The sequence below is a fragment of the Columba livia genome, chromosome 16 (genome assembly GCF_036013475.1).
Source record: "Columba livia isolate bColLiv1 breed racing homer chromosome 16, bColLiv1.pat.W.v2, whole genome shotgun sequence".
In the NCBI taxonomy this organism is placed as follows: Eukaryota; Metazoa; Chordata; class Aves; order Columbiformes; family Columbidae; genus Columba; species Columba livia.
In genome coordinates this window covers 13535485-13558284 of record NC_088617.1, presented here as the reverse complement: position 1 = coordinate 13558284, position 22800 = coordinate 13535485, and the positions used below count along the sequence as shown (strand labels likewise).

At 58.7% G+C, this 22800-nt stretch overlaps 1 protein-coding gene and 1 long non-coding RNA gene across 5 annotated transcripts; one reads left to right on the top strand and one right to left on the bottom strand.

Moving 5' to 3' along the window:
* Positions 1–2169: 2169 nt before the first annotated feature.
* Positions 2170–15238, bottom strand: LOC135575595 (centrosome-associated protein CEP250-like). Of its 4 annotated transcripts, none has more exons than XM_065032587.1 (21): positions 14904–15238; positions 14094–14150; positions 13294–13376; positions 12553–12718; positions 12196–12302; positions 11412–11519; positions 10728–10824; positions 10176–10274; positions 9841–10019; positions 9210–9392; positions 8512–8656; positions 8084–8230; positions 7667–7897; positions 6743–6936; positions 6069–6196; positions 5697–5866; positions 5043–5222; positions 4091–4225; positions 3109–3264; positions 2600–2707; positions 2170–2532 (listed from the first exon to the last, which is right to left on the bottom strand). In XM_065032587.1, the coding sequence occupies exons 1-21, from the start codon at positions 15000–15002 to the stop codon at positions 2416–2418; spliced, it is 2889 nt and encodes a 962-aa protein (XP_064888659.1). In that variant the 5' UTR covers positions 15003–15238; the 3' UTR covers positions 2170–2415. The 4 variants fall into 4 exon arrangements, with proteins under 4 accessions (XP_064888659.1, XP_064888660.1, XP_064888661.1 ...); XM_065032588.1 differs by having other exon boundaries at positions 3109–3261; XM_065032589.1 differs by having other exon boundaries at positions 2170–2512; positions 14904–15234.
* On the top strand, positions 14372–15800 carry LOC135575596 (uncharacterized). The gene is made up of 2 exons (XR_010466663.1): positions 14372–14514; positions 15640–15800. It is a non-coding gene; the product is annotated as an uncharacterized LOC135575596 (long non-coding RNA).
* The last annotated feature ends 7000 nt before the right edge of the window (positions 15801–22800 follow it).

Here is a 22800-nt window from a genome sequence, read left to right as displayed (position 1 = left end):
CCTTTGTGACTTGTCAGTGTGAGCAAGGCGACCTCTGCCAATATTCTGGAATCCTGGAGCTTCTCAGGGAAGAGCTCTACAAGAACAGCCGCGGCCATCGCAGGAGTCCTGCCGAAGGACAGGCATGGATGAAGGCCAAGGATTCCCCGGGGCAGCTGAAGAGCAAAGCCTGGAGCCCAGGAAATGAGCAAGACCACCCACCCAAGGAGATGGAGAGGAGAGCTGTCCCGCTGAGGATGCGCTCCCCTGCCCGGGCCCGCAGTTCTCCAGACTGCGGCCAGCCGGTGGGAGGCGAGCCCCAGCAGCCGCGTCAGCAGCGAGGCCGTTAGCTGGGAGGCTGGCGGGCCATGTCCTGGGCAGGGCTGCGGCAAGAGACGCGGAGAGCCCTGGACAGCTCCGCCAAGTACAGCCCTGAGCTTCCAATAAAGAGTTTGTTGTCAAGTGCTGGCTTGTGGCTGCCTTCTTGGCTGAGGGAGATGCTCCTGCACACGATGGGCGGCGGAGCGGCACACCTTGCCACGCTGAGGGGTTTCCTGAGGCGGAAAATGCTGAGAGAGGCCACCCGGAGCCGGCAGCTCTGGCCAGAGGCGCCGAGGAGACCTGTTCCTGGCCGGAGCCACGCTGACCGCCGCTCTCCCCCCACCTGTCAGCAGCAGCGCCAGCCCGCAGCGTGTGGCACGGCCCGTGCGTGCGGGGAGGGCGCCGTCACCTCGCCGGCTCAAGAGCCGAGCTCAGCTGGTGGTTGTCACCCTCCTAGGAGGAGCTTGGCCATGGTATCCACCCAGCAGAAAGTCGTGTCCTCTGCACTTGCCAGGAAGGTCCTGCAGCAACCGAGGCAGAGCTGCCAGGGAAACATGCAGCCCTGCAGGTCTGGGGCTGCTGGCAGTGCCAGAGCCTTTCCTGGGGTGGGATGGCAGTAGAGATCAGAGCTGTGTGAGGGGTGACCAGGTGTCCATCTGCTCAGCCTGGTGGCAGAGCTAAGAGAGGAAGCAGAAAGGTTAAGAAGCATCAGGGAGTTTAAGGGGACTGGTGGGACTATGCTCTGGCTTCCCTGGGACAGGAAGAGCCACCAAAAATACCCAACAAAACCCACCAAGATCAAGGGGCTCCTTTACCCTCACCCTGCCAGGCTGGAGGCAGTAGCTCAAGGGAAAGGAGTGAATGGAAGCAAGTCCACACTTGGGGCAGCAGGTGAAACCCCTCCTTGCCCACCTCGCCCTCCCAGGTGCGTCTGTACAACAGGTCTGAGGCTCTGGATGTGGAAGACCAGTCAATGGATCATGAGGATGAAGGCCCATCCACACCAGAGGTGTTGACAGGGTCAGGAAGCATACCTGCTCTATCAAGAGCAGCTACACGAGGAAGACAAAAATGGGTTTCAGTTGTAGGTGACTCGCTTCTGTCAGGAACAGAAGGTCCAAAATTCCAGACAGACCTTCCCCACAGAGAACTCTGCTGCCTCCCTGGGGCTGGGGTTGAGGACATTGCCGTGAAACTACTGAGCTTGGTACAGCCCTCAGACTGCTGGTCTACCCTTACTGGTCTTCCATACATAACAAACATGCACACACAAACAACTCCTGTTCCCTCAGCTGTTCCTCGTAAGACTTGTGCTCTAAAATGCTGAAGGTGTCCCTGCTCATTTCAGGGGCTTGGAGTAGATGATCTTCAAAGGTTCCAGCCCAAACTGTTCCATGAAGATTTGCCAACACAGGCAGCCCTGGTTTGCCTCTCCCATAGCTCTGCCTTTTGAAAGCATCCTTTTGCTGGCTGAGGTCACACGGAGCAGAGAGCTACAGTGGTGAAGGCAATCAGCACATCTCCAGTGATTGTGTTCATGGTGCAGACAACAGGACACCTCAGCTCCACCACCACAGCCCATCAGAGGCCCCAGCTCGCTGTGTTTAAGCACATCTGCTGCTCCTTTGCCAGCTCCCACAGGGAGAAGCCCCAGCAGGGCCGGCAGTGCTCCATTTTGCCAGCTGAGATCAGTACAACCCTCACAATACATCCACTATTCATGGTGCACCACTGCCTGGCTCTGCCCGGGGCAGAGAAACGCAGAGCCCGGCACCCAGGGCACACGGAGCGCCGCGCTGGGTGCCCAGAGGCAGCTCTACAGAAATTCACTTCGCTACAGCTCCGTGTTTGGAAAAAGACACAGAGGAGTCAAACCAAAAGAAAAACTTTATTCAACTAAAGGGAAGAGTCCACCGGGCATATCCCTGTGGGGTCTCTTCCAAAAGGTGGGGGACGCAGCCCCCATTGACCCCAGTTCCCCAGCCCTAGCTCCCGGCCGCAATGATCCCTCCTCCTTTCCCCATGGGCTGAGGTACTCGGAGGGTACAACCTTTCCGATCCGCCTGCTCCCCATGTCCCCACCCACCCCCCCCACGTCCCCCCAGCAGCTGGTGGTTAAAATTCACTTCCTTCATCTCCAAGGGTGTGACTGCCCCCTGGAGTCCTGCTTCTATTTTGGTGCTTGCACCAGCTGTGTCTCCAGGAGGGCCACCTGAAAGAGGCAAAAGGCCACTGGGATTTGCCATCGTTCCTCCCTATGGCCAGACCCTCCTGCCACCCAGTGCGATTCTGTTCTCACCTGTCTAGAAGCCGGCACCTCCCGCTGGTCAGAGAGAGACAACCCGCACGCATCTGGCAGCGACCGACCACGGCAACATCTCTTCAGCCTCCTCCGTTCACGTTCCACCTGCACGTTGGGGAGGAGAAAGGGTCACAGACTCGGGCCACCAAACGAGGAGCAGAAGGACCCCTGCACATCAGGGCAAGGAGATTTCTGCTCACAGACTGTCACTTGCACCTGAGAACGTTGGGGCAAAACGCACTCGAAGCAGAATATGGAGGAGAAAGGGCAAGAGAGAGTCCAGTGTGTGTGGATGGGGACACTGGGGCAAGAAGGCGGGAACCCCAGTGAATGTGCAGTTGTGAAGGCAACGGGTGCCAGAAGGGAGAGAAAACAGACAGCGAGTGTCCACAGCGGGAGGGGGAGAGGGCAGGAAACCAGCAGAGGACTCCAGAGTGCCGTCTGGGAAACGTGTGGTGTTCCAGAGCACCGGGAGGCTTTGCAGAGGCAGGGAAAGCCTGTTTTACCAGCTCCAGGGTCCTCCTGAGCTCAGCGTTGTATTGCTTCAGCTCCGTCTTCTCCAGTTCCAGCCTTGCAACTGCTCCCTGCAGACATTCCAGCCGCTGCGACAGGCGTCTCTTCTCTGAGAGCCAGGAGAGCCGCTCCCCTTCTGCAGCAGCCTGCTGGGGATTCAGAGAGGAGATGGTGGAGCTGGTGCCACACGCAGGTTACAAGGGCCAGAATGAACAAGCCGGGGAGAGTGAGCGGGATCAGGACCGGACAGGGCCAAGTCCCTTCTTCTCCCCCTTGGGCCACAGCCCAAAACAGCCCCAAATTCTCTTCCCAGGGGCCCCCTCCAGATCACCTGGGAGAAATTCACACTCATTTCCCTTCCTGCTTTTGGGGCTGTGGCACAAGTACATCCGGAATGGCAATGAAGCCTTTGACCAGATCACGCAACAGTACCAATTCCATTATTTTAATACAGCAGAAAAGCTTTGCCCAGAGATCTCCATCTCTGAAAGCATCCTCTAAGCACCATCGGTGTCACTGCTGTTCAGCCATCGGTATAAAACTGTACTGAGTTCCGTACATTAGTGTGGCCAACCGTGCCCTTTCCTTGCTGTGGCAAATCCTCCCCCGGACACGCTGGCCAAGCTTGGCCAGACAGGAGAGAACCAATGAAGGGAGGAAGGGAAGAAAGAAAAGAAAATAAAAGAAAGAAAAAACCCAACAGTTCATTTCCCATTTTGGGGAGGTTTGTTTGGCCCTCTACTGTGTGGAGTTTTCGTGGCACCTTCCTCTAGAACCCCACTGTTCCCCCTTGAAGGAGTAATGGCCAGATCACACTCTGTCATTCTGTGTTTGAAATCAGGACTAGTTTTCCCCTGGCGGGCATGCACTCCGCCACTGCCCTGGGCAGCCTGTTCCAATGCCTCTCAGCCCCTCTCAGCTCATGCCCCGTTGCCAACAGCCTGTTCCTTCAACACCCCAACCAGGCAGACTCACCTGCCCCTTCTCTCGCTGCTCTTTCATCTGCTGCCTGAGCTGCTCTACCCGCTGGCAGGCGTCTGTGAGCTCTCCCTGAGTCTGGAGGAGCGTCTCCAGTAAAGAATTCTTCTCACGCTCCTTTTCCAGCACGGCCTGCACAGAAATAAAGAGCAGACGGGTTTAAACTTCCCTCACAAAAGGTCTGTGCCAAGACTCCAAGGCCGACGGGCTCACACGTTCTCCAGGCGCTGTGCTGCTGCTCTCCTGGGTCATTCTCTGCCCACGGGGAGACGCGGCTTCCTAAGGGACATTGGCAGGATAAACAGGGTCCCTCCGGAACTGAATCCACAACAAACTCTTAGTCAGCTCACAGGAAAACATGTGGCTCGCTCTGCACACAGGACCTTGGTCAGGACACAAGCGCTGCCAGTAGAGGACGGGGTTGCTCTGGCACAGCAGAGCTGGGCACAAAACAGCTCACCAGCCAGGGACTGAAAACACAGCCCAGAAGACACCTCTGTCCTACCGCTCCAAAATCTTTCACAGGACTCTTTAAAAAGGTTTTTCATTTGTCAACAATCCTGCTGTGCCCCTCCCCCCAAACACAAACCCCACCCTCGTGGGGATTCAGTGCTACAAACTCACTTTGGTCTGTAATGGACATGAGGCTATGAACACCTACCAGTAAACATCAAAAGAGGACCGTTACAGAGCAGAGAAGTTATTCCGAGGTAACTCTTACAAAACCAGAACCCACGAGCAGCACAACAATCTAAAACCAAAGGTCACATTTCTCTCTGGCTTCCCATGAGAGGTCTCGTCCCCAGTCCCAGCGCTGGCCCTGCACACCTTTCACCTCCCAAATTCAGTGCAGGAAACACGTAGGGATGCTCCACACAGCCCCAGCCCCAGCCATCTCCCACAGCTCCAGCCTCGCAAAAACACACAATTCTCCCTTCTCAGCCTTTACCTCTCGCTCAGCATTTTCACGTCTGGTTTGTTCCTCTTGTTGCTGAGCTTGCACGGCAGCAACTTTCTGCTCCATGTCCAACAGCTGCTTCTCGTGCTCCCTCTCTGTCTCTGCCTTCTCCTGTTGCCATCGCTCCAGCAGCTCCTGCAGCTCTGACTGGTGCCCTTCCCGCGCGCGTGCCTGAGGACGGGAGGACAACACTTCAGGATGGAGCCCCAGCCAAGCTCCTCAAAACATGGGAAGCTTCACCCTCCTTTGGGGTTCAGGCCCAAAGAAAACCCCTCTGTCCACCGAGAAAGGGCAGCAAGAAAGGAACAAAGTTCCCGTGACTGCAGCTGGCAGGAGGGTCAGGACTCTGCCCCATGGGAGACGGGAGGCTGGTAAGAGCCCCCCTGTGCTGCCACGCTCTGGGTGGGACGCCCAACCTGCCCTTGAACTCGTCTCACGCCCATGCTCAATCTGTGGCTGCATTTCCTGTCCCAGCACAGTCCTGTGGGCTCCACGTGCCTTCGAGTACGAGCCATCGGCTCTGCTGTGGGCCCGGCAACGTGTGGCCTGCGACACGCGGTTGCTGCCATTTCACACCTCGGGCTGTTGTGCTAAAGCCAGCCCACCAAGCTCGCTTGAGGAATTAAAACACCTCTTGTTTCCTACCAGGTCTTGCAGAAGCCTCTGTATTTCTGCTTCATGACCGCTCTGCCGAAGTCTGAGGGTATCGTCATGCTGCTGTTCTCTCCGCAAGAGCTGTTGTGCCGCGTTCTCCCGTTCCTGCCTCAGGAGAGATCTCTCTGCTTCCAGCTCACGTTGAAGACACTTCACTTCCCCTGCAGACCCCACAAATGGCAAGAGTCAGAGTCTACCCAGACCCTGGTTCTGGCCTTACTGACCTTCAGCCCTTGGAGTTTCAGTGCTGGAGGGAACTGTTCCAGCTCCTTCACTCCTCACAAGCACTGCGGACAGAGAGCTGGTTTTATACCATCTTGTCTAGGCAGGGGATCACCAGAAACAAAGCACATGGGCCATCACCTTGTATCACCTCCTTGGCCTGCGTGACGGTGCGAAGTCGCATCTCCAGCTGACTCCGGGCGATCTCCAGCTGAGATACGCGCTGCTGAGCCTCAAACAGGCTGCGCTCCAGGGTCTCCTTCACCGGCCTGCAGGTTGTGGACACGGAGAGAAATGAGCTTCTTGCTCCTGACACCCACAGGGAGGGATCCCAGTGACAAGTGGTTCCAGATCCCTGCCCCTGAGAACGGAAAAGGGGTTGCATGGACACCCGTGCACAGAAAGCATATTTCTACCATTTAAATAGCAATGTGGGCCCCTCCGAGGGAATGCCCAGGCTTTCCTTAGGACCCAGCGTAACACAGCAAGCCCAGCCGAATTTCATCCTGACAGCCAAATCTGAAATGGCTGCTGATTGATGGGTCGCACAAGTAGCAGTTTTCCTGACAACGTCTGTGCCAGCCAGCAAAGGCCCAACCTCTGCTCACAGGTGCATCCCACCAGCACTTCCAATTGCTCTGCAGGGGGACACCATAAGCGGGTTATTTTCCCCTCAAGTTTCTTCCCTGTTCCGTCCCTGGAAGGTGAGAACATCCGCGAAGCACAGAGGACGCAAGAAAGCCCCGTGCAATGCTGACCAGCTCTGTAATTCCCGACAGCGAGTCATGTCCTGCCCAGGGTTCCTCCCCCTTTACCTGGCCTCTGCCAGCTGCTCGGAAAGGCCTTGTCTGTCCCGCTCCACGGCTGCCAGGCGCAGCTCCAGGGCAGCCTTCTCCTGCACCAGCACCTCCTTCTCTTCACACACCTTGGCCAGTGCGAGCCCTTGGCGAGAGGACTCCTGGCGCAACTGCTCCAGACCAGTGCTGGCCGACTCTTGCTGCCGGGACACCTGGAACGGGACAAACCGCAGCTGGAGCCCTTTCTGTGCAGCCGTGTGCAGAGCAGCCAGCGCCGCTGGCCAGCGGGCGGGAGGAGAAAGAGCTCCTGTCCCGGGGGGCTCCAAGTGTGAGAGCAGCTGCTGGTCCCGCACCGAGAGCCTGGGCTGCCAAAAGGCGCTGGCCCCGCTCACTGGCAAGTGATGTGCAAGGCCAGACTGGGCTGCCTGGGACCAGCTGTGGCCCCCCCAGTGCCCAGTGCAGGGGACGGTCACTGCCCTGCTCCTGCTGGCCACACCAGTGCTGGGACAAGCCAGGCTGCTCTTGGCCTTCTTGGCCACCTGGGCACAGGCCGCCTCATGTTCAGCCGCTGCCGACTGGATTCTGCCTCAGAAAAAGGATTCAGAGCTACACAGTTTGTTTCTTTTGCCACAGGTGACAGGAGTCGCCCCGCTCTGATCCACAGACAACACGATCACCTCTTTGCAGCTCAGCAAAAGCCACAGAAGAGGCCAACACGGACCAGAGGATTAAAAGAATCCACAGAAGCAGAGGACAGCGCAGAGAACTGCAGAACTGCTCCGCAAGCCATCAACACGGTGCCAAAAAGAAGGGAACAAACCCCCTGCCCTCCAGGGCTCCCGAGTGTCTCCTTGACACAAACCCTGCAGCAGCCAGCAGACACAGCTTCACTCAGCCAAGCAGCCAAACGCCCACCCACAAGCACCAGCTTCTTGGTCTCACCTCACTGAGCTGCTCTTGGGTTTCTTCCTTCTCCTCTGCCAGTCTCCTCAGCTGCACCCGCAGCCCCTCCTGCTGCTCCTCTGCTTCCTGCAGCAGCTGCTCCAGCTGGGCTTTCTCTGCACAGAGCTCTGCCTTGGTTCTTTCACACCAGCTCAGCTGCTCCTGCTCACAGACTCTTGCTCTCTCCAGCTCGGCCACTTTCTCTGACACAACCTCATTCTCTTGCTCCAGCTACAACCACAGAAGCAGAGAGCACATCAAAGACAGGAACATTTCCTACGAGGGAGCTTTGGCTTGGACAGGACAAGGAACAACATTTGCACAGCCAGCCAGTCCTACTGCTGGAAGGCAAGAAGGCTGAGAAGCAGCAGCAGCTGGAGACAAACAGCTGGCAAGAGCTTTGGCAACTCTGCTCACCTGCAGCACAAGGTTGTTCAGCTGCACTTTCTCCACTGCAAGAGCTTCATTGATACTGCTCGTGTTGACTGCTGCAGCACGGAGATCAGCTATTTCAACACTCAGGCTCTTCTGAGTCCTGGTCAATTCTGCCACCGACTGCTTGGCCTGCAGAGACAAAAGAACAACGTGACAACAAGGGCAGGAACATCCCTGACTCCCAGCAGCAACTCCCCATCCCCCGGTTGTCTCTGACACGCTCCCAGTTCACGCTCCCAATGAGCACATGGGGACTGAACACCCCAAACAGCCTGTGTGCTCTGATCCCCATTTCCCAAGAGGACAACAACGGTTTCCCTGTCTTCTCCTGCCAGGAACAGCACCTGTGCTGGTCCTGCTGTCACAGCTCCCTCTCCCACAGGTGCTCCCTAGGAATAAGGTGACCGCACCTTCTCCAGGGCCGTGGTCAGCTCGTGCTTCTCTTGCTCCAGCAGATCCCTCTGAAGCTGCGACTCCTCCAGCGTCTCTCTCGCCACTACCAGCTCACTCTGCAATAACGAATGTTTTCCTTCGAGTGCAGCAAAGTCCTTCAGCCTGGGAGACGGGGAAAGACAATCAAGTTCTTAATCCAAAAGCACTGTCATGTCCAACCCAAGAGTACCTACTATGTCCAGATATGGCAGTTGGAGGGATTTCCAACAGCTTTCTATTTACACCTAAGGAACGCTGGAATTTCCTGCCTAGAGCCACATCACTCTTTGCCATTGATGTGGGTGAAACATTTGTCAATGAGAAAGTAAAACAAGCTTCCAGAAATCACAGAACCTTTTCAAGCAGCTCAGGTACTCTCAAGGGCTTCCTGCCTGTTAGTTCTCTCCCCTCTCTTGGATCCATTGGATCCAAGACTTGCCAAGTTCTCCTTTGGGTACGACAGACTCTGCTCAGGCTGGGAATGATTTCTGTGAAGCTCAGGCACAAAGCACACGGAGGCGGCTCTGCTGGATGGCAGCAGGCAGCCAGCCCTGCCCGCGGGCTCCCTTCACCCTTCTGTGCTGCAAATGACGAGCAGGCACAACTCAGCCTTGTGCGCTGGGCTCCTCATGTCCAGCCATGCCCACCCCTGCCCAGAGAAAGCTCGAATGCTCACAGCAGCTCCTGCTCACGACGCGCTCTCTCCATCGCCTGCTGCTGCTCCACCTTGTCCCCCTGGGCTGAGTCTTCCTTCAGCTGCAGCTCCGTGTTCCTTTGACGCAGACGCGAGGCTTCTTGCTCCGTTACTTCCAGCTGCTGCTGTAGCTCGTCCCTGGTTGTCTCCAGGTTGGCACAGTCACTGCAGAGACAAGGCTCCGTTACAAGAATGAAGAGGCCGGAAGAGTCACAGATCCCGTTTTCCTCATCCCAGGATGGAGCTGTGGGGAGCACGGGGAGGAAGAACTTGCTCTTCCCCTCCCAAGGTAACTGAAGAGGGAAGCAGAACGGCAGGCGGGCTGCTGCCTTCATCCAGCGAGAAGCGGTGCCTGGGAAAGGGCACCCGAAGAGCAGAATGCAGACGCAGCGTGTCGAGGCAGAGGCGCCTCGTATGCCAGCATCGCTCTGAATCGCACAGCCAGCCTTGGGAGGCACAGCCGAGCAGGAAAAGCAGTGACAGGAGGATGCTGTGGTGCCAAACAGAGGCACGCACGAGGCAGGGCAGGCAAGTTCTCTGCCCAGAACAGCTCTGAGCTCCCGAACTGGAAGCAGATTGCCTCTAGACCGCAGGAGAAGGAGGAAACACTCACCTTCTGAGCGCTTCCACCAGAGACTGGAGGTGCTGCCGCTGGCTGCTGGACGTGGCGCATTCCTCCTGCAGCTGCTCAAGCCTCTGCTGCAGCTTCCTGCACTTCTCTTCCTGCTGCCTGTGCTGCTGCAGCAGGGAATCGATAGAGTCCTGCCTGGCAGAAAGCTCTTTGTGTAGGGCCTGCAAGCAACAGGCAGGGAAAGAGCACAAACAAGCAGTGAGGAGCAGCCAAGGCGGCTGCAGACAGCCGGGAGAAGCAGCGAGCAGAGAGACGGCTCCGCTGAAGGCAAAAGCTGGGAGCGGGGGTGGAGATCAAGGTCCCAGCTCTGCACTCACCTCAGTTATATCTTTTATGAGCTTTTGCAGGGACAGGTTCTCCTCTTTGGCATTTTCACTGCACAGAACTTCATGTTCTTTCTCTAACCGACCGGCTTCCTGAGAACAGAAGAAGGAAAGGGTGGGCAGGGCAGAGCTGTTCCCATCCTCAGCAGCACTGCCATGCCCAGAAGCCTCAGCCCTCGGGATTCCAGTACCTTCCTTCCCACATCTATTCCACTTCTTCCTCACTGAAACTAAGAAGAGAAAGACCAACAGCTCTTTTTCATAGACTGCCAGGAAGCTGTCAGTTCAAGGAACTTTGATCCCAGGCACAACAGCCTTGGTGCAACCTCTGAGGAAGACACCGGAGCTGTCTGCAGCTCCCCTGCCGCTGCCGCGCCTGGACTGACTCCAGCTGTGCCAAACACACAAGGAACATTCTGGCAATGTCCCTGATGTTCCCCTACAGGTGGCATCTCTACCACTCCTTCTGCTGAGGAAACCACACCTCTGTGTGCTACGGCTGGGGAGCAGACACTGGGCTGTCTCCCAGATCAAGGGAAAACACACCAGAATCTCCACAGTGTCCTGAAGCGTTTTCATGATCTTCTCTTTCCCCTCGTTCTGCTTCTGGGACTGTACAAGCAAGGCCGAGAGCTCCATCACCCTGAGAAGAGAAGGTCCCCGTGCCACTCCAAAAGCACAGCACACCATCGCCTGGGAAAGAGCTGAGCAGCTCCCAGAGGCACAGCAGACAAAGTTCAACCCAGAAAACACAGCAAAGGCAGCGTCCAGCTCTACGGGGTAATGAGCTTGAGGGTGCCAAATGGCACCTCTTGCCACCAAGGTCTTCTGCACTCAGTCTTGCAAGGAACCGTCAGCACAGAGGAGCTACGCTGCTTATGATGCTCCTGTGCACATTCCTCCCAACTGCTTTAGCGCAGCCCCGGGGAGCAACGGGGCTGTACAGAGACAGAGCTCTCTTTATGCTGCTCTCCATTTCTCACCAAGAATCAGCTAACAGCAAAAACACTGTGCTATGCAATCTCTTTGCCAGTCTGGTCTTATTCAGAAGAGCTTCTGTCAGTCTGATGATTTTTCTGTCCCTTCTGTTTAAAGCAACAGTTTGACCAGGCACAGAAACAGGGCTGTGCAGAATCCGTGTGTTTAAAACGTGAACACAGCTCATCTACGAATCACAGCAGCAGCCACAAAAGATCATGTTGGTAACAGCAAAGTTTAAAACAGCTTCACCTGTCCTGAAGCTCCTTCTTCTCCAGGTCGCCAGAGGTTGGACGGGAGCAGCTCACGAGCACAGCTCCAGAAAGCCTCATGTGCTCTGCCTTCAGCTCGGACAAATCTCTGAAGAAGAATCAAGAAAGAGACCGTGTTCGCAGCACCATCTCTATCAGCTCACTCGCTTCTGAAGCGCATCATTGTGCACCGGTCCCAGCTGGCAGGAAAGGTGACATCTTGGCTGGGACGAGCCGCTCATCTGGCACTTTGGGACCAGGACACAGCAGGACAGTTGAGCGATGAGTCTGTTTTCTCCTCAGAGATGAGAAGAAATGTGTGGGACAGCCAGAAGGCCTCAAGGACCTCCAATGACTCTGACTGACTGTTGCTGCTGCTCTAGCTTATTAACATACTCTCATTCAGTGAGATATAAGGCAGATTTGTACCTTTCTGTTAAAGGGACTGCTCTACGTGCTGCACGCACAGCTGTGGGGAGTCTCTTTCCAGCGTGTCCATGTGTGCCCGTACCCGAGTTAATGTGCCCAAACGTCACCACAGGCAAGTTCATCTGCTCAGGGCCTCGGCATTGCCCACAGCCCGAGCCCCTCAGTCTGGTCTGAAAACCCGCATCAAACCAAATCATTCCAAAGACAGCTAAACAGCTTCATGGCTTCATTGCTTCAGCCTCTCAAAGGAGAAATCACGGCTTGAGCCACAATTACCGTAACACGGAGGCTCACCCAGCAGGTGTGAAGGAAGCTACAGCTTTCCTGCAAGAGCTCTGGCCTTCCCTTGTACTCACCGGTCAGTGGCAGCCTTCATCTCCAGGAACTGGCGGCGGAAGGTCACCACCTGGCACCACAGGCTGAGGAGACGCTGATGTTCACCCCTGACGTAGCTCTCATATACCTAAACGTGCCAAGACAAAAAGAAATGCCCGTCCAGCCTTCGCCAACTCTGCACGAGTCTTTCAGAGAGGAGAGAGCGCAACCCCCAGCACCAGGTCTCCTCCATCTCCCAGCCCTGTCTTCTGCCCCTCAGCACCAGCACAGCTCAGCAGGGCCACCGCTGCCACACAGCAAGTCCTCTCGGCCAGAAATCAAACCCATTCTCACGCCGCTCTGGCATCACGGCTGACGAGCCCGTAGCCTTTCCTTACCTCGCGCTCACGGCGCCATTCACTCTCCTTCAAGCCCAGCTCCTCCCGGGCCCTCATCCAATCCGCCGTCAGTTTTCCAACATCTTCTTTGAGGGCTGAATTAACCTCACTGGCTTTATCGAGCTGCTCCCGCAGGAGAGCGTTCACTTCTGCCAGATTCTCACACCTGGGAGAGGGAGAAACAGCAGAGAGGTCGCTCAACAACTGCTGCCCACAAGCAGCAGCCCCGGGATTTCCCAGCTCCCTCAGCACTGACTTTGTTGTCAGGCTCAGAGGCAGCAAAAGCGCTTCCTGGCATTAACTGAGATCTCTCTGGGATGGCCAACTCAGCTGCTTCTCCAGGCTTTAAGCCTTCCATTGCCATCCACAGGTTCGGTTCTCCCCTCCTCTCAACTCTGATGATGCCCACAGTGAACATCTTGCCTCCCCGCCGTGCTGCCTGATCACTGCATCATCACCTTTCTCTACCACTGTCCTGAGCCCTCCCCTACTGAACCCTGGAGCACCTGAGGCTGGAAAGGGACCTTTGGAGCTCACCTGGAACAACCCCCTGCTCAGAACAGAGCCATTCTGCACACAACACTGTCACTGCACCACAGAAAACACATCATGGACCTTTCTCCTGTCACAGCGGCTCGTCCAGCCGCTTCCCTTGGGGAGAGCAGGTGGCTCTGGCAGGTTTTCCCTCCCCTCCATGAGCATCCAGGATACCGGCTATGAGGGAACGCTTCTTCCTTGTACCTTTGCTGCTCCTCTTCCAGCTGCAGCAGTGCTTTCTCCAGGCTGTGGTCTTCTGTGGCTTCCCACCTGCCGGGGAGAGATCCCTGAGGCAGAAAGGAAAAGATGAGTCAAATTCTTGTGTTCCCTTCACTACTGTCAGCATCCATCGCTCTCCCCTCCATTTGTTGGTATCTCTGGAGCTCGTGGCTTCTTCCAGGCATAACAGTGTCGTGACAGCAGAGAGGAAGGGGAAGGGTGTCACTGCAGGTGACAGCTCTGCTCAGTCTCCCACTGTCGCACTCTCACAGCCCGGGATCCTCCGCTCAGGACCACAAGCGCTCACTTGCACTTGAAGCCCAGGAATGCTCTCCGCTCTCCTACTGTCCCTCTCCCAGGGTTACTTTAGCCGCGAAGCAGAAAGAAAAGCACAGAAGAGCCAGCTCTGTGTGCTGAACGCCAGCATTCCCGCCTGCCGAAATGCCGTGTTCCAGACGGTTCTTTTTCAGAGACAGCCCCACAACGCAACAGGCAGCACAGCCCTCTCCTGAGACCAAGCACAGCGCGTTACCCCAGCAGGAAAGCGCTCTCTCACAAAACTAAAATCCTTCTTGGTGGGGATTTCTGGACTGGCATTTCTGGGACTACTGGCCGCTCCAAGAATGGCAACTGCACACACACTGACGGGCAGAATCACAGCGCTTCCCGAAACCCTCCGGTAGCAAAAGCCTGTTTTCCTGCCCCTGTCACTCTGGAGAGGTGTTTTTTGCCGGCGTTAACGAATGCCACGTGCGCTGCCTGTAGTCAGCAGCCTGCACACTCACCCCTCCTGCCTCCACCTGCTGCTCCAGCTCTCGGCACCGAGTCCGGTACTGCAGGACCTGCGTGGATACGGAGAATGAAGATGAGCGATGCAGCTTCTCCCAGACGCGGCTCCTCCCGCATCCCCTTTTCTCTCAGTCTTTGCAGCCCGAGCACAGAACGTTTCACGGCGCTGCTGATACAGCAACGCGAAGTCGTGACCACACGGGGAAGCTTCACCTTCTGTGATCTTCAGGCCAGCCAGCCAGGGTTTCTGTCGCACACAGCACTGTCTGCTCATGCTAAGGCAGCGCTGGCCAGCAGAACCTGCCCCATGGGCAGCCGGACCCCAACTCGAGATTCCCAAGGGGGAAAGGTCCCCCGGGCCCTGAAGGGAGGGCAGGGAGGGAGTTTGCACGTCGCTTCTCAGGCTCCGCCGAGCAGGTCAGCTCTGCCCCAGCCCCGCTCAGCCGCTGCACAACGCGGTTTCTGTGCAGCTGCACAAGAGCCGCCCGGGCCCGTTCGCCGGCCGGGCAGCGGCAGCGAAGGCGGCCAAGGGCTGCCGAGCGGCTCGGGGCTGCCAGCGGGGGAAGCAGCGCCCAGCACGCCTGGGCGGGCCGGGAGGAGCGGGGCGGCTCCCGGGGCCTCCCCCGAGCTCCGGGCTGGGCACCGTCCCGCCCGCGGCAGCCCCGGGGAGGAACCCGCTGGGGCCGCGCGTTCCCCCCGACATCGCCGCGGCCCAGCGCCCTCTCGGGGCGGCCCCGACAGCCCGGCCCCAGCACCGCGGCCCGGCCCCGGGCAGCTCCCCCCGGGCAGGCGCCCCCGCTCCTCACCTTCGCCTGCAGCTTCCGCACCACCAGCGCTTGCCGGTGCTGCGCCTCCTGCGAGCTCTGCAGCCGGCGCCGCAGGGAGTCCTGCCTCGGCGCCGCCATGGCCCCGCTCCCTGCCGGGCCCCGCGGCGGGGGCTGCTCCGCGCCCTGCCCGGCGGAGCTCAGGCTGCCCCGGGCCGCGGGCTGGCCCCTCCGGGGCGGGCGGAGCGGCTCCCCCTGCCCGCCGGGCGCGACCGGGAGCCGCGGGGCGGGAGAGCCGGGCTGGCTCGGGGCCGCTCTGGGGCAGCGCTTCGCTTCCCGCTGCTCTTCTCGCGGCTCTCCTCGCTTCTCTCTGCTCTCTCGTCTCTTCCCTCTGCTCTCTGGTCGCTCCTGGCCGGGCCCGCCGGGCTGCGTGGTGCTCTGGGCAGCGCTTTGCTCCAGCGAGTCCCGCGCAGGGACCGGTAACGGCCCCGGAGAACGGTGCGGGCAGCACGCGCTGCCGCGGGAGCCCGGGAGAGAAGGAGCGAGGAAACGGTCCCGAGAGCAGAGTGTGGGGTGTGGGGACACTGGGGCAGGGAGGGGGCAGCGCAGGGACAGCACAAAAGCTCCGTGGGCCAGGGGAGCCGACTGAGCAGCCGGAGCTTTCTGCTGAAGCTCAGACTTGAGCCCGGGACTGGCCCTGGCGCAGGACTTCCAGGCTGGGGCGCAAACCAAACGCACACGGGTGGCATTTGGGAACCTTTTCCTCCCTGTTTTGCAGCATGAACGGGACAGACTGCAAGCAGGTAGAGAAGAGCCTGGATGGGAGAGAAAACGGACTATTCACAGCACCACATGCTCTCCGAACTAAACTTCACTGCATCACCTCATGAAGAAATACAAGAACCAAACATGACACACGGGGCTCAGTCCCCTTGGCCAGACTAGTCTGTCGCATAAATTCACTTATTCACCCCTCGGGTCAGGAGCTTTCCTGACTTAGAACCCTCACACTTAATCCGTGCTTCACAAGGGTGGCACCCACGGGCACACGCAGGGCCATGGGGGTACCCAGGGGCAGCAAAGGGCTCAGGCTGGACACCCAGAGGCACACGCAGGGCTCTGGGTCACACCAAAGGGCAAACGGAGGGCCCCAGGAAGCACAGGAAGAGAAACGGAGGCCCTTGGGAGGCACCGAAAGGCTGTTTGGTGGCCCCTCGGTTGCTCCAAAAAGCCCATCCCTGGGGACATGGAAAGGCAAACAGAGACGGCTTGAGGAGAGGAGAGGAGGAGTCCCTGGGAAAGATGAAAACCTGAAGGCCAGTCCCTCGGCGGGACAGCAAAAGGCCCAGCGAGGGCCCTGGGTGGGAACCCAAAGGGCCATCAGGAGCCTTGAGGGGCCGAGAGAATCAATGCCCAGAACAAGGCGCAGCCTTCAACAGCACCACTACTTGGGACTGTCCTAGGGCACGAGCACGGCTTTACAGAGCTGGTCCTGCCCCTCCAACAGCCTGGCCGCAAAGCTTTCCAAACAAGGCAAAGCCCGGGCTGCTTTTCTCTTCCCCACTTATGATTCCCTGTAGACCTGGGTCTTAGCCTGAGCGAGGCTGTAGGAGGGAGGAAGAGGCAGGAAAACATTGCATGGAAATGCCCAGACACAGCAGGGCCTGGTGTGAATCGCTGCAGGTACAAGCAAGGCCTTGGGAACAACGGCTTTATTGTCCACGTGGGGTGGCTGCCCGGGGGCTCTTTGGCTCTGGAGCCCCACAGCTCCTCAGCACATCGTCCACAAGGCTCCGAGCTCCCGCCCTCTCCAACACCTCGGGCTGCACGGGCTCTGCATGGACAAGCCTGAGAATCACGGGGCTGCGCCGCGCTCGTGCCTGGGGAGGGGGCTTGGGACCCGCTGGAGGCCGGGGCTGGAGGGGAACCTGCGGGCCCGGGGAGGGGAGGCTGCCTGCGGTGCTCCCTGCCCGGGGCATGCGCAGAGTTTCCCACTTGGGCACCGCAGACCTCGCTGTGGCTCCGGAGGTGCCATCCCGGGGCTTCTGGAGGCCGTCTGCTGGCCGGCGAGCGTCTTGCTCAGCACCTCGGGGGAGAGGTGGGAGGGCAGTCGGTGAGCTCTTCTTGAATTTTCCTCCTTCCTCCGAAGGTGAGACTGGTGGTGGGAGGCGGAGAGGTGGCAAGAGCTTCCTTGGCTGAAGCTTCTCTGATGTTTGCTCAGACTTTGTTTCTTGCTGTGACTTCTTCTTCACGGTTTCCAGAACTTCCTGGACAATGGTTCTGGTGAAGTCGCCCAGTTCTGCATCCAGCTGCCGAACCCTGGAGATGGCTTTTTGGATGCTCTCCTCAGCAAGCATGAGCAGGAGAAGCGCCCAAAGGCTCTGCCCCTCTGGCGCTGGCAAACAACCGCCCGGTGAGCTCAGGCGGAGCCGTCCTTAAGACGTGGACGGACTGATCCAGCGCCTTCACCCGCTCCAGCACTTCCCGAGCATGGTCTCTGCCATCTCTGAGCTCCTGCTCTCCTGCCAGCACAGCCCGCAGCAGCGCAGGCCGTCTGCTCTGGGCGCTGCTCCGCTGGCAGCTGCAGGGACTGACACGAGCAGTGAATGTGTTCCTTCACCTCTGTTTCCTTTCCTCTTCCTCCTCACAAGACCCTGCCCCAGCAAGTCCCTGCCGGTCCAGGTTGGAAACCCCACTCTGTCCGTAGCCCCGGGCACACGCAGGTCTCTGGTCGCCCATGGCCAGGACACAAGTGCTGCGGGCCCTGCTCAGAATCAGGCCGGGTGTTGCGGTAGCAGTGGGCGCTGCAGCCCCTGGCCCTCAGCACCTTCAAAGCAACGTGTGTCCCTCGGTGCCCTCTGCCAGGCGCAGCATGGCCGGGCATCGCAGGAGACATCGACAGCCCTTGGCTGGCACCTTCCTGCCCCAGCTCAGGCTGGCAGTGCGGATTGGTTTGGGAAGAGTCCACTGGGCATAACCCTCTGGGGTCTCTTCCAAAAGGCAGCAGGACACAGCCCCCCTTGACTCCAGTTCCTCAGCCCTAGTTTCCAGCTGCAAGTGATCTCTCCTCCTTTCCCCAGGGCCAGCCCGGCCTGCAGTGTGGCTGTGATGACCTCTGTGCCTTCAGCAGGATGGAGAAGAGTGTTGGTCCTCACGCTGCCTTTTCACTAGTCCAGCTTTTCACCTCTTTGCTGCTGCTCTCTCCTGCCCTGTTCATACTCTGGATGAGTTTTTGTAAATAATTTATTTTTAATGCATGAACTACACTTTACAAACAAATGAATTGCAATAGGTATATGTAATAAACACCAAGAAGTGTAAGCCATGAACACACTCAATTAAGGGATTGATTATCAAACATCCAGCACACTGCAATAAAAGTGCCTGCTTTTTAACGCTTGCAAAACACTGACATTTCAGTATCACGGGATGTCTCCTGTCTTTCTTCCCGGTTGCGGAGGATGCTGCTTTGCTTCACAGCATCACAGGAGAGTTGAGGTGAGAAGGGGCCTGTGGAGATGACCCCTCCAAGCCGGGCCAGGAAGGGCGGGGGCCACAGACCTGTCCAAACGGGCCTCCAGACGGGCCTCACACGGGGCGGTGGGCAGCAGCAGGGCAGCGTCACGGCAACCAGTGATGTGACAATGCGGCAACGCCGCGATGCCACAATGGCGAGTGCTCTATAAAGCCGCTCGCCGGGAGAGCGGCCGTGGCATCTGCTGCCGGGTGCCTCTGGAGCGACAGGAGCCAGCGCAGGACGCAGCTCTAGGAGAGCTCTTGGAAGGAGCCGTGGAGCACAGTCTGACTGCTGGAGTCCTAAAGGCAGACGTGGTGCTGAGTGCAGGAGCTGTGCAGCGCAGTCTCACCGCTGCTGTCCCAAAGGCAGACGCGGTGCTGAGTGCAGGAGCTGTGCAGTCTCACCGCTGCTGTCCCAAAGGCAGACGCGGTGCTCAGGGCACTGTCAAACAGGCAGAGGTGAGCAGCGGGGCGATGGAGAGGGCTCAGCCGGGGAGCCTGGGACATGGCGGGGCTGCTCGGGGGCATTGGGACGGGCCCTTTCTTGCAGCCGCTGGGCAGGAGGCTCATTGAGCTGTGCCTGAGGGTCTCTGTCTTCCTAGCTCGGACACAGAAGACAACACCTGGGAGAAGCAGCTACTGGCCCAATGGACCCTAAGCTGCTGGACCTCACCCTCGGTGTCAAGATCCCCGTGACACCCGGCTCCAAGCCTGTGTTCAGCAGGGGAAAGCTGGGGGAAAAGGTAAAGGCAGAAGAAAGGGGTAGGAGGGCTCTCCTCTTTTATGGGGTCCCCGTCATCCCGAGAAGTCCTCGTGGCCACCTGCTCTACAGCGGGAGCTGCAGCCCTTCAGTCGGCCGGGGCTGGGGACTCGAGGGAAGCTCCTGGCTCCCCGGTGCCCAGAGAAAGGAGAACGTGCCCAGAGCAGCGGCATTCCGTAGCATTTCGGCTCAGCTCCTTGCAGGTGCAGCACTGGGTGCAGCCCTCTGGCCCCGCAGTAAACAGCCCCCTGTGCTCCTCCAGCACCAGCAGATCGGCACCAGGCAGAGCGCCTGGGCTCAGGCTTTCTTCTCCGCTGGAGAGTCTCTCAAGTAGAGAGATCTTTCCTGTGGTGGGAAGTAAGCCAGGAATTAGTCTGGGCCTCGCAGGTTTGGAAATGCCGGCCTGTGTGCGTGAGGAGCTGGGAGGTGCGTTCGTCCCTGCGGCTCCTTCCTGCCCCGCTCACACTCTGGAACGTCTCTCACAGCTTCACCGGCCCTCGGGCTCGTTTGACCTTGGGGATCCCCTGGGCCGCCGCATGAGCAACGAGTACAACAGCCTGCATGACCCACATCTGCAGGCCTACCACCAACGCAAGGACAACGTGCAGTGGCTGAAGAGTCAGGGTTTAGTCACCAGCGATGGCAACGTAGGTTTGGATGCGATGGGGCTGATCAAAACGGTTCCCTCCCAGCGGGGTTCCCGAGCGCAGAGGAGGGTGTGCAGAGGAGCAGCTCCCCTCCCGCCGGGCCCGGCTGTTTCGGGAAGGCGGTCTGCGCAGCCGGCTTCACAGCGCTTGGGGGATTTCTGCCCCCCGCTCTCCACAGGTGGTTTGCTCGCTGAAGGAGTTCAACCAGTACAGGCAGTACCGGACCACGCTCAAGCTGGAGGCCGAGAAAGCGTCCATCCGAGAGCAGGTCAGCAAAGCGGGGTGTTCACAGACACGCAGCGTCCCGAGGGAAGCCCTTCCCTTCCGCCCTCGTCGCGGGGCTGGAGCAGAGCCCTGTCCTGGGCCCGCGGGACGCCTCAGCACGCAGGGCCGGGAGCGCTTGTCCAGCCCACAGCCAGACACAACCTGCTGTCACCTTGCAGGCGAAGCCTCCGCGACACCTGCCCAAGTTAGAGCATGCTCCCAAACTGACGGGAGAGATGGACACTTCTCGCCTGGGACAGCGGCTGCTGCTGCCTCAGAAACCATCTTGTCTGGGACAGCGGCTGCTGCTGCCTCAGAAACCATCGTGCCCACCTCCACCCAAAGGAGAAAACAACTCAATGAAATGGGGGCGACGCTTGAGAGTCAATGCAGCTTTGGGCAAGGGCCAAAGCCCCTCCCAACCTGAGCTGGGGCACGAAGATGCAGCCGGTGCGCTCAGAGCTGCAGAGCCTGCGGAGATCTCTTCTCTGCACCATCGGCAGCAAATTGGACTGGCGGCCAAGCAGCTCACAGCGACCGTGTCGGAGAGCTTGGGGAAGCACTTTGCATCCGGCACATCTGAGCCAGGGCCTGTTGCTGGAGGAACCACCGGAGCGGGCAAATCTGAGGAAGAGAAATCGGGGCAAGCTGAAACAGCAGCTTCCGACAGAGCAACTTCAAAGGATTTGCTTCACCATCTGACCAGAGAAGCTGTCAACATTGTTTGCAGCACCTTGGAAGCCATTGGAGCCTCTCAGTCTGAAGGAGGCTGTAGCTGCACATGTTCTGCAATGCTGGAGCTTCTCAGGGGAGGTGTCTCCAACAGACGGCCGCAGCCACCCCAGGCGCCTTTCTCAAGTCCAGGCCTGGAGGAAGGACAAGGATTCCCCGGCGCACCTGAAGAGCGGAGCCTGGAAGCCGCCAAGGGAGCAAAGTGGCCCGGACCTGGATCCGGAGAGGAGAGCCGTCCCGCTGAGGACACCCGCCCCTCCACGGGCCCACAGCTCTGCAGACAGCCCGTCCCTCCGGCAGCTCCGAAGGGCCCTGCCCAGAGAGCAGCACGACGCAGAGCAGCGCGCGGCCAGCCGGTGGGAGGCGAGCCCCAGCAGCCGCGTCAGCAGCGAGGCCGTTAGCTGGGAGGCTGGCGGGCCATGTCCTGGGCAGGGCTGCGGCAAGAGACGCGGAGAGCCCTGGGCAGCTCCGCCAAGTACAGCCCTGTGCTTCCAATAAAGAGTTTGTTGCCAAGTGCTGGCTTGTGGCTGCCTTCTTGGCTGAGGGAGCTGCTCCTGCACCCGATGGGCGGCGGAGCGGCACACCTTGCCACGCTGAGGGGTTTCCTGAGGCGGGAAATGCCGAGAGAGGACACCCAGAGCCGGGAGTTCTGGCCAGAGGCGCCGAGAAGACCTGTTCCTGGCCGGAGCCACGCTGACCGCCGCTCTCCCCCCACCTGTCAGCAGCAGCGCCAGCCCGCAGCGTGTGGCACGGCCCGTGCGTGCGGGGAGGGCGCCGTCACCTCGCCAGCTCAAGAGCCGAGCTCAGCTGGTGGTTGTCACCCTCCTAGGAGGAGCTTGGCCATGGTATCCACCCAGCAGAAAGTCGTGTCCTCTGCACTTGCCAGGAAGGTCCTGCAGCAACCGAGGCAGAGCTGCCAGGGAAACATGCAGCCCTGCAGTCTGGGGCTGCTGGCAGTGCCAGAGCCTTTCCTGGGGTGGGATGGCAGTAGAGATCAGAGCTGTGTGAGGGGTGACCAGGTGTCCATCTGCTCAGCCTGGTGGCAGAGCTAAGAGAGGAAGCAGGAAGGTTAAGAAGCATCAGGGAGTCTAAGGAGACTGGTGGGACTATGCTCTGGCTTCCCTGGGACAGGAAGAGCCACCAAAAATACCCAACAAAACCCACCACGATCAAGGGGTTCCTTTACCCTCACCCTGCCAGGCTGGAGGCAGTAGCTCAAGGGAAAGGAGTGAATGGAAGCAAGTCCACACTTGGGGCAGCAGGTGAAACCCCTCCTTGCCCACCTCGCCCTCCCAGGTGCGTCTGTACAACAGGTATGAGGCTCTGGATGTGGAAGACCAGTCAATGGATCATGAGGATGAAGGCCCATCCACACCAGAGGTGTTGACAGGGTCAGGAAGCATACCTGCTCTATCAAGAGCAGCGACACGAGGAAGACAAAAATGGGTTTCAGTTGTAGGTGACTCGCTTCTGTCAGGAACAGAAGGTCCAAAATGCCAGACAGACCCTCCCCATAGAGAACTCTGCTGCCTCCCTGGGGCCGGGGCTGAGGACATTGCCGTGAAACTACTGAGCTTGGTACGGCCCTCAGACTGCTGGTCTACCCTTACTGGTCTTCCATACATAACAAACATGCACACACAAACAACTCCTGTTCCCTCAGCTGTTCCTCGTAAGACTTGTGCTCTAAAATGCTGAAGGTGTCCCTGCTCATTTCAGGGGCTTGGAGTAGATGATCTTCAAAGGTTCCAGCCCAAACTGTTCCATGAAGATTCGCCAACACAGGCAGCCCTGGTTTGCCTCTCCCATAGCTCTGCCTTTTGAAAGCATCCTTTTGCTGGCTGAGGTCACACGGAGCAGAGAGCTACAGTGGTGAAGGCAATCAGCACATCTCCAGTGATTGTGTTCATGGTGCAGACAACAGGACACCTCAGCTCCACCACCACAGCCCATCAGAGGCTCCAGCTCGCTGTGTTTAAGCACATCTGCTGCTCCTTTGCCAGCTCCCACAGGGAGAAAG

Excerpts from the sequence above, each read along its gene's own strand:
- LOC135575595 (XM_065032587.1), bottom strand. The coding sequence starts at position 15,002 with ATGGCGGCGCCGAGGCAGGACTCCCTGCGGCGCCGGCTGCAGAGCTCG. Across the intron at positions 13,377-14,093 it reads AGCAGGTGGAGGCAGGAGGG|GGATCTCTCCCCGGCAGGTG; the intron begins GTGAGTGTGCAG and ends TTTCTGCCTCAG. Across the intron at positions 9,393-9,840 it reads CTGGTGGAAGCGCTCAGAAG|TGACTGTGCCAACCTGGAGA; the intron begins GTGAGTGTTTCC and ends TTGTCTCTGCAG.